The sequence below is a fragment of the Mandrillus leucophaeus genome, unplaced genomic scaffold (assembly GCF_000951045.1).
Source record: "Mandrillus leucophaeus isolate KB7577 unplaced genomic scaffold, Mleu.le_1.0 Scaffold1212, whole genome shotgun sequence".
NCBI lineage: Eukaryota > Metazoa > Chordata > Mammalia > Primates > Cercopithecidae > Mandrillus > Mandrillus leucophaeus.
Window position 1 is genome coordinate 233091 of NW_012100455.1, and position 11278 is coordinate 244368.

Below are 11278 nucleotides of genomic sequence, written 5' to 3' on the forward strand. Positions count from 1 at the left end.
AAATGGAGTTGGCATATTAAAACTTATATTGAATAACTAAATTGATGATGAAATGCTCAGTAGTGTTTTTAAAAATATGCTACCCTATTTGAGGATCTTACAAATTTAGAGTAAATTAATTTTAAAAAGCTCCACTCAAAGTTTATATAATCTAACCTTAGGCATCTTAAATTTTGTTTTAAAGGGTAACACTATGGCCAAAATAAAAATATATAATTAGTTAGAAGAAACTTAAAAATGATGAACTGGCATTAAAAATTGTGAATATACTAAATTAGAATTTGGAATTCAATTGATACAGATATAAATAAAAACACTAATAATTCAAGTTCATTAACTAAAGCAAAATAGTCAACACAATATTAACATTTCTATACTTTTATTTTTGAAGCAACTTTGTGGTACACTTTTTTATTCTTTAAGTTTTTATTGGAAATTTTTTTTTCTGTTATTGTTGTTTATAGAGTTGGAATGTTTCTAACAAAATCTGAAGTCTAAAACTTAACAGGGAAATTTAATTATAATCATATTATCAACAAAATGTCTTATTTCTATAGACATATTTTTGTATTTATTATATATTTGTTTGGTTTCAACTTTTAATGTGGCGAGTATACTCTTTGATCTATGAAAGCCATAATTTGGTTAATTTATGTTACAAATAATTTGTAAATATGTGTATCTATTTAGAATAGTTACATAAGTTAAAATATTTAACAAATACAATAAATCCTTATTTCTATAGAAAACTGTGTTACCATTAACCCCCAAACTATACTCCCCTTATAAAAACACACAGATACAAATATGTAAAGAAAACTATTAATTAACTTTATCTATACCCACTCTCAAACCTGGCTTTATTGTGAGGTTTGAGATATCTGGAAACTTAGTATTAACTAAGTTATTATCTATTGAGGTGATTTTGAATTCCACATTTGTCATCCGAAACATCTGTTATTCCTCCAGATTACCCTCATGCTTCCTAGGCATAAGATCAGCAGACTTTCTAGGTTTCCTTTGTCAAAATCAACAATTTGTAACTAAATGTTCCAGTATGAATACCAAAGCACCAACTCCAATCCCAGAAACTGGGGACAATTAATTGGGTATGATAAAACTGGGTAGGATTAAATTTAGCTTCCTTGTCTTGAGTGAAAACTATGCTTTCTGGCTTGTTCATATCCTTACTCCCTGTCTGTAATGTTGAAAACATTGTCTTGCAGTGGACTGATACCTAGAAAAAATTCCTAGAGAATTGTGAAACTTGAATGTTAAATAGAATCAGAGCTACAGGAGAATCTAAAACACTTGAGTTGATATATCCTTATTGAAAATTTATCTCTGAGACTGCATGTCCTTTTTGCAGAAGACATAGCCAAGGATCATTCCTCTCTCCATCCCAAGTAGCTGAAACATTCGTTTGATCATTAGTTTACACAAAATAATCATGAGTTTCACCATCAAAACTACTGTAAGGACCATCATTTTATAGGTGCAAATGATCAATGATTCCAAAACATTCCTTGTTTGTTTGTTTTTTTTCCCTAGGAATCAGACGTTGAGGAGCTCAGGTTAGGGATGTCCTCTTGCAACAATTCCATTCCTCAGCCCTTGATATTTATGCTGGCTGGGATTCCTGGCCTTGAATCTTTCCATGGCTGGTTCTCTGTGCCTTTTTTCTTGGTGTTTCTCATTACAGTCATTGGCAATGTCACCATCTTATGTATCACCTGGATAGAGAAGAGTCTTCATGAGCCCATGTTTCTTCTCCTGGCCATGCTGTCAATTGTTGACTTGTGCCTTGTCAGTGTCACAGTGCCCCGTATGCTGGCTACCTTCTGGATGAATGCCAAGGAAATCAGTTTCAATGGCTGCCTCACACAGATGTTTTTCATTCCTTCCTTCTATGTCATGGAGTCTGGGATTCTCCTAGCCATGGCTTTTGACAGATTTGCGGCTATCTGGTACCCTCTAAGATATACAACCATCCTTGGTAACAACATGCTTGTGAAGATGGTACTGGCTATCCTGGCAAGGGCAGTGGCAGTGCTGACCCCAGCCCCCATTCTGGCAAAAAGACTGCAAAGCTTCCAAACCCCCATAATTGCTTACTCCTACTGTGCATATATGGCTGTGGTGCAGATAGCCTGTGAAGATATCTCTGACCACGTTGTCTATGGACTCATGGTTATTGTAGCATCTGTGGGATTTGATCTGTTTTTTATCATTCTGTCATATGGACTAATCCTTCATGCTGTCTTTCAGATACCATCTTGGGATGCACGGGGCAAAGCTCTCAGTACATGTGGCTGTCATCTTTGTGTCATTAGTCTCTTTTATTCTCCTGTTGTCTTCTCGGTTCTGGCCCAGATTTTAGGCTACCATATGGCTCCCCATATGCAGATCATCATTGACAATCTTTACTTCCTGGTGCCTCCCATGGTTAACCCCTTGATTTATGGGGCCAGGACCAAACAAATGCGGGAGTGGGTACTGCGGATCCTTCACTGTTATGGAGACTAAAATGTATACCTTTGGTGGACAGGACACCTGGTGATGTTAAGCTGGAAGTCAAGTTAGGTTGAAGGTAGAGATAATTCCTGCCAGGTTTGGGGCTTCATGGGAAAGGAATAACCAAGGCAAGGGAAAAACGTAGTCAGTTAGAGTGATTATATAACTGAGACATGGTCTTTTTTTTTTTTTTTTTTTTGAGACGGAGTCTTGCTCTGGTCCCCAGGCTGGAGTGCAATGGCGCAATCTCTGCTCACTGCAACCTCCGCCTCCTGGGTTCACGCCATTCTCCTGCCTCAGTGTCCCAAGTAGCTGGGACTATAGGCGCTCACCACTACGCCCGGCTAATTTTTTGTATTCTTTAGTAGAGACGGGGTTTTACCGTGTTAGCCGGGATGGTCTCGATCTCCTGACCTCATAATCTGCCCGCCTCGGCCTCCTAAAGTGCTGGGATTACAGGCGTGAGTCACCGCGCCCAGCCTGAGACATGGTCTTTCAATCAGGATGCAGTTATAAAACCTCCATAGCTAGAACCCTCCACAGATGCTTATGCAAGTGATAAAACAGGATAATATTTTATTGATAATTTCATTATTTACCTAATTACAACACATAACATAAATCAAAAACAGATTTTCAAATGAGATTAAAATGCAGTTTAGGCACATACTCTCATGATGTATGGGCAGAAATAATTATACAAATATTTATACTTCTATATTTTTTCTTCTGTATTTAGATTTTAGCTATTTTGCCAACACTAAATAACATATGATGGAAAATTATCCTAACTGAAATAAATATACATAAATATCCATGAACATATAAATGAATAATGAGCTTCTTGTCATTGTCTGAAGAATTTTCAAAGAAAATGCTCATCTTAGTAATATATAATAGATTAGACCGGTGAGGTAGACATTTTATAATTAAAAGAAACTTTAAAAAGCTGTTTTTTAAACTTTTATTTCAGGGGTACATGTGATGGTTTGTTACACAGGAAAACACATGTCATGGGCGTTTTTTGTTTTTTTTTTTAATTATTATTATACTTTAAGTTCTAGGGTACATGTGCATAACGTGCAGGTTTGTTACATATGTATACTTGTGCCATGTTGCTGTGCTGCACCCATCAACTTGTCAGCACCCATCAACTCGTCATTTACATTAGGTATAACTCCCAATGCAATCCCTCCCCTCTCTCCCCTCCCCATGATAGGCCCTGGTGTGTGATGTTCCCCTTCCCGAGTCCAAGTGATCTCGTTGTTCAGTTCCCACCTATGAGTGAGAACATGCGGTGTTTGGTTTTCTGTTCTTGTGATAGTTTGCTGAGAATGATGGTTTCCAGCTGCATCCATGTCCCTAGAAAGGACACAAACTCATCCTTTTTTATGGCTGCATAGTATTCCATGGTGTATATGTGCCACATTTTCTTACAGACTACTTCATTACCCAGGTACTAGTACCAGTATCCCAATAGCTATCTTTTCTGTCCCTCTCCCTCCTCCCACCACCTACCCTCAAATAGACTCCAGTGTTTGTTGTTTCCTTCTTTGTGTTCATAAGCTCTTATCATTAAATCCCACTTTTAAGTGAGGACATGTGGTATTTAGTTTTCTCTTCCTGCATTAGTTTGCTAAGAATAACAGCCTCCAGTTCCATACATGTTCCCACAAAAAACATGATCTCATTCTGTTTTACAACTGCATAGTATTCCATGGTATATATACACCACATTTTCTTTATCCAATCTACCATTAGTGGGCAGTTAGGTTGACTCCATGTCTTTGCTATTGTAAATAGTGCTAATGATGAACATTCACGTACACATGTCTTTATGGTAGCGTAATTTATATTCCTTTGGGTATATACCCGGTAATAGGATTGCTGGTTGAATGGTAGTTCTGCTTTTAGCTCTCTGAGGGATTGCAATACTGCTTTCCACAATGGTTGGACTAGCTTGCACTCCCGCCAACAGCATGTAAGTGTTCCCTTTTATCCAGAACCTGGCCAGGATTCATTATTTTTTGACTTTTTAATAATTGCCATTCTGACTAGTGTGAGATGGTATCTCATTGTGGTTTTAATTTGTATTTCCCTGATGATCAGTGATATTGAGACTTTTTCTACCTGCTTTTGGCCACATGGATGCCTTCTTTTGAATCATGTCTGTTCATGTCCTTTGCCGCCTTTTCAATCAGGTTGTTTGTTTTTTTCTTGTGAATTTAAGTTCCTTAAGATGCTGGATATTAGACCTTTGTCAGATGCATAGTTTGCAAATAATTTCCCCCATTCTGTAGGTTGTCTGTTTATTCTGTTTACAGTTTCTTTTGCTGTGCAGAGCTCTTGAGTTTAAATAGATCCCTTTTGTCAATTTTTGCTTTTGTTGTGATTGCTTTTGTTATCAATGTCATGAAATCTTTCCCCATTTCTATGCCCAGGATAGTATTGCCTAGGTTGTGTTCCAGGGTTTTTATTAAATACCAACTTGTAAAACAAGAGACAGATATATGTAAATCACACCCATGTTATTAATAAACATACGCACAGATATTTATTTACACAAACATATACAAATATACACACTTCTTTCAAATACATACTTCCAATCATTTTGTCTATAAATAGCTAGTTTATTCTATCTCTCTACTTGTCTCTCTCACTTTCTAATGCTATCATACTTATATTTATGACATTCATACACCTTATCTGAAATATGCATACATTCAAAAGAATGTGTATGTGTGCATATACTGGATGCACAAATTCAGTTCTATTAATAGATATGCAAAAACCACTGTTAATCTTCTCACAGTTTATCTGCCAGTTTTCAGAGACATAAATTTTCTCAGATAAATTACGATCCATCTCAGAATGCTGCTTCCACATTCTCTTATTCAATTTTTTGAACACGTCTTATGCAATACTTCCTTCTGCCAGCCTTCCTTGATCTCACCCCTCTATTTTTTCTCCACTCTGTATCAGTTTCCTTTTCAGTGGTCTCCAGTGCCACCCAGTCTTTTCATAGTCACAAAACATGTCACACAGTATGATAATTACCTTTTTAGGATGATCATTTTCTACACTAAAATGAGCATTTTATTTATTCTTATTTTCAAAGAATCTAGAATTTTCATTATATGTAAGTTTAATAAATATTTGTTGAATAAGTAAGTCCCATTTCAAATAGCCTCTCTGATGAGACAACAGGGATCATAAAACAATGCATACATTTAAACCTTCAGCCCATCCACTAAAAAAAAAAAATAAGATGAATAAGAAGAGAGAAGAATAAAATAAATGGATATAGGCAGGGAGAGAAGAAAGGAGAGAGATTTGAGAGGGAAGGAAGAAAGACGCATTTTGTTGTCCCAGCTGACATTCCTCTCCACTGAGAATCCTTTTCAGTGAAATCTCCTCAACTTCGTTTCTGAAAATAATTTAGGATATATCCTTTCACCTTCAGTGGTCCAATGTATTACCTAAAGTATGATTCCTGTTCTCCATTATTATAGTGGTCTTTTGCTGAATTAAAACCAATCCCAAAATGTAGAGTTTGAGGTTCACTGGACTCAGCTTACTGTTCGCACCTGATGTCCCTCAAATGGCTGCATGACAGAAAGGGGCTGGAGCTTGAGTCCCATGAGTGTTCAGCAGGATAGACAACCAGGATGGCTTCTTCACTGTGCCTTAGTGCTGTTCCCTGTGGGCTCTCTATCTCCATTAAATTAGCCAGGTCTTCTCACACAGTATTTCAGGGCTTTAATAAATGAAAACCAGAAGCTACCGGATCAGATACAATCTACATCCAAAACTTATCCACTGCTCAAGGCAGTCAAAGGATCTGTTCAAATTTCAGAGGCTGGGAAATAGATTCACTTCCTGATTGTTAAACTGTAGAATACTACATAGTTTGAAAGATATTGTAATGACCGTCTTGTGTAATTCAACCTGTCATATTTTGCTCTTTGCTTACACCAATTCATATTACTTTCATATGCAACATAACTCATAGCTCCCTCAAACTTCTAGGTCTCATGCCATTATGACATTTGTCTAGAATTTCATCATGCAAATTATAGTCAGATGTAGGTGAGGCTTCATGGGTGTGTTAGTTCCTGGAACATGGTTCCTCTTTCCTGAATCGCTTTTAACTAAACAGACAAGTTATCTTCCCCCAACACTGTCAACATATAATGTCAATATATTGATGGAGAAAACACATTTCAAAAGAGGGATAAAGATGCAATCTGATAATTACTGGTACATAGCATACTAAAATATAGGTAGGCACATGGTGCCAGCTTTCAAATTAAGGCCCCCTTCTGCTTCACAAAGAAAATTCTGTTTTTCTGTGGTTCTTGGCTTTACCCTTCAGGATCTAGGATCTGCAGTCTGATTCATGATTATTTTTAAAAGAAGTGGCAAGTTTTCCACTCACCATTCTAAGTCTATAGGTTGGCCACACTTCAAGGATCCTTTACTTTTTCTTTCCTTTCTAAAAAATAAATAATAATATCACGTAGTTTAATTATTAAACTTCCATACATGTCCAGATAAATATCTTGGTTGACCCTAACATGGAAGAGCAAGTAGCAAACTGACAACCCCAACTTTCACTTTGAATAGATATGTTATTGTAAACTATTTTATCCTAGGGATTACGAATAAAAAGCCATATAATTGTCATGCACAGTGGCAAAAGGGCTTTATAAAACATATAATTAGGCCTTGGAAGTGGAAGTATTAACAGAATGAAGAATAAGGAATAGAATTTTCGCTGCATGTAAAAATATAAAATAAAATTTAATCTGTATCCATCCAAAAGCAAGCGATATTTTTAACCATATTATGGAGGTATGATTGACATACAAAAAGCTGTGCATATTTAACGTATACAAACTGATTAATTTGGAGATAAGTATATATCCATTAAACCATACCAAATCTATACCATAAGAATATTTACCATGTCCAAAAATTTCTTCCTATCCTCTTTATTATTGAGTTATAAGAAGACAATATAAAAAGCTTCTGCACAGCGTGGCCAGGCATGGTGGCTCACGCCTGTAATCCCAGCACTTTGGGAGTCTGAGGCGGGCGGATCACCTGAGGTCAGGAGTTCGAGACCAGCCCGGCTAACATAGTGAAACCCCGTCTCTACTAAAAACAAAAGTAATTAGCCGGGCACAGTGGCAGGTGCCTGAAATTCCAGCTACGTGGGAGACTGAGGCAGGAGAATCGCTTGAACCTGGGAGGAGGAGATTGCAGTGAGCCGAGACCAAGGAATTGTACTCCGGCCTTGGAAACAAGAGTGAAACTCCATCAGAAAAATAAAAATAAGAAAGGAAGAAAAGAAAAGAAAAGCTTCTGCGCAGCAAAGGAAACAATTAACAAATGAAAACACAACCCAAGGAATGGGGGAAAATATTTGTAAATCATATATCTGACATAAGGTCAATATCCAAACTACATAAGGAATTTATATAGCGCAACAGAAGAAAAACACAAATAACCTCCCTTAAAAGAAATGGACCAAGTAACTGAATTGACATTTCTCCAAAGAAGACAAATAGTGAACAAGTATATGAAAAATTGCTCAATGTCACTAACATCAGGGAAATGCAAATCAAAAGTTAGAATGGCTATTATCAAATAGTGAAAGATAACGTATATTGGCAAGGATATGGAGAAAAGGGAACTCTTACACATTGTTAATGGGCATGTAAACTGGTATAGCCATCATTAAAAAACATGAGGGTTTCTCAAAAAAATTAAAAATAAAACTCCCCTGTGACCCAGCAGTCCCACTACTGGGTATATACCCAAAGGAAATAAAGTCATTATCTTGAAGAGACATCTACACTCTATTGTTCATTGCAGCATTAGTCAGAATAGCCAAGACATGGAAGCAACTTAACTGTTCATTGAGGGATAATGGGATTAAAAACATGGTATACAGTTGACCCTTGAACAACACAGATTTGAACAGCATGCCTCCACTTATGCACACATTTAGTTTTCAATAGATACGGTCAGGCCTCCATATCAGCAGGTTCCATATCCACAATGATAAGTGCATCAAAAATGTAGTATTTTCAAGATGCAAATCCTGTGGATTGGTAGGGCCTACTGAGGGACTTGGGTATACACAGATTTTGGTATCCACAGTAGTTCCTGGAATGAATCTCTTGCAGGTACTGAGGGAGGGTGAGATGAGGGACCGATTTAGTTCTGCATGTGAATATCCAGTGTTACCAACACCATTTATTGAAGAAACTGTCCTTTCCCCATTGTATGTTTTTGACACTTTTGTCAGAGAGTAAAATGGTGGCTAGTAGAGGATAGAAAGGGGGAGATGGAGATGAAGAGAAGTTGTTTAGTGGGTACAAACGTACAGTTAAATAGAAGGAATAAACACTGGTGTTTGATAGCACAGTGGAGTGACTATAGTTAACAACATTTTATAGTGTATTTCAAAATAGCTAGAAGTTTTAAAATGTTCCCAACACAAAGAAATGACAAATGTTCAAGGTGATGAACTAACTCAATATGCTGATTTAATCGTTGCATATTGTATTCATGTGTCAGATTACCATATGTATCTCATAAATATGTACACATATTATGTATGAATTAAAATAAATAAGAAAATCCTAGATATGTTGGTTTATTTCTGCGATTTCTATATTTTTTTCATTTTTATATGTCAATAAATGGATGAATAGATAAAAAATGTGGTTTATAAAATATTATTCAGCCCTCAAAAAAGAGTTGAATTCTTCCATTTCTGACAACGTGTATGAACCTGGAGGACATTATGCTAAGTGAAATAATTCAGACACAGAAGAGCAAATACTACATGATGTCACTTAAATGAGAAATCTAATGGAGCCAAACATGTAGAAGCAGAGAGTAGAATGGTGGTTGCCAGAGGATGGAGAGAGAGTGAAATGGGGAGGTATTAGTCGAAGGGTAAGATGAATAAGTCCTAGAGATCTACTACATAGAAGAGCATTTACAGTTAACAATACAGGATTATATACCAAGTATTCTTCTCATGTTAGCTGTTTCTGTCCTTTTCAGTTTAACCTGACAGTGCTGCTGACTAACAAGTAGTCTTAAAAATGCAAGCTTTTATCCAAAGTCTATGTCCTACTTTAAGAATCGATGATAGGTGCAGAAAAATTGAATGACAAAAGATGTTGTGTTCAAACTCACAAATCCCTGTAGTATTTATGAATTGTATGAATTCTACTTAAAAATTAAACACTGGGTTTTAAAAGTCATATTTTTCTATACACATCTTATCAGAATTGTCCCTGGAAATCTTCATCAAATCCGTTGGGAATCCGTTGGTTTATGTGTGCATGTGTATATCTGTGTGTGTGTGTGTGTGTGTGTGTGTGTATTTTTTTCCTACTTTCACAAAGGCGAGAGTTTTGTTTATTGTTCCACCATCACAAAGCATTGAATCCTTTATTGTCTGGTACACAATAACAATTTTGTCTCTCTATTTAAGGTCTTCATTAACAGCTTTGTTGTGCCCATCAAGTGTCTGCCCGCTACCCACTCTCAAAGCCAATGCTGCGTGTTTTAAACTTCTGTTACTTCAGGATTAAACTGATAACATTTTTTTCTTACATGTAAATATTGCATGTAATATGACACATTCAGACTTAGTGGCAGCTTTTCATAGCAATTTATGATTTTTTTCTCACAACAATCTGTACATTGCCTGAACTCCACTGTGTCGTTCTCACTTGGAATCTCTCAAGATGATGGCATGATAATAGAAACAGATATAAGTTATGGACTCTTCTAAGAACTGTCCAACCTGGCTTTGTATTCATAGCAGTTGCACCTCTCAACTTTAATGGAAAAATAAAGAGAAGGGTGGATTCTTGAGGGGAGTGGCAGAGCTATATAGTAGAAGAGCCTGTGAAATGATAGATACAGTTATAGCTTGGTTGGAAAGTACAGTTTGGCCAGGTGTGGTGGCTCATGCCTGTAATCCCAGCACTTTGGGAGGCCGAGGCAGGTGGATCACGAGGTCGGGAGTTCAAGACCAGCCTGACCAATATGGTAAAACCCTGTCTTTACTAAAAATACAAAAATTAGCCAGGCATGGTGGCATGTGCCTATAATCCCAGCTACTTGGGAGGTTGAGGCAGAAGAATCGCTTGAACCCAGGAGGCGATGGTTGCTGTGAGCCGAGATGGCACCACTGCACTCCAGCCTGGGTGACAGAGCAAGACTCCATTAAAAAAAAAAAAAAAGTGCAGTTTGTCACTCAACTTCCTCTCTCTTTCATCATAACTAATTCTTTAATTCATACCTCCCCTCTAGGGTTCAATACTATGACTCCAACCATCTCTACCACTGCTCACCAATGAATATTTTTCTGGGTTCCCATAGCTTGCATATTATTGATCTACTGTAAATTTTGTGAATTAATTTAGTATATCTAAAAGTTTCAATACACTTTGGCTTGAATAGAGAGAGACTTTTAGGGATGCTTGACATCCAGGACACACCATCAGGCATTCCTTACTTTCCAAGACAATATTCCTTGTTCTACACAAACAGCAATTTTCTCACATAATTTTAAAAAAAACAGCTTTTCTGCTGCCTCTTGCTCTATTTTGAAACAATTCTTAATCCAATCCAGACACTTTTCCAAAATCAAAGGTAGACTGGACACAGGTTGAAACTGTAAGACACAAAGAGAAAATACGTGCTCAGATATTTTTTCTTTTTTTTT

The 11278-nt window shown here is 36.8% G+C and overlaps 1 protein-coding gene across 1 annotated transcript; it reads left to right on the top strand.

The window, feature by feature from the left end:
- The first annotated feature begins 1581 nt into the window (after positions 1–1581).
- Positions 1582–2526, top strand: LOC105533010 (olfactory receptor 52K1-like). Its single transcript, XM_011971347.1, has one exon. It carries the CDS (start codon positions 1582–1584, stop codon positions 2524–2526), a length of 945 nt encoding a protein of 314 aa, XP_011826737.1.
- The last annotated feature ends 8752 nt before the right edge of the window (positions 2527–11278 follow it).

Excerpts from the sequence above, each read along its gene's own strand:
- LOC105533010 (XM_011971347.1), top strand. The coding sequence starts at position 1,582 with ATGTCCTCTTGCAACAATTCCATTCCTCAGCCCTTGATATTTATGCTG.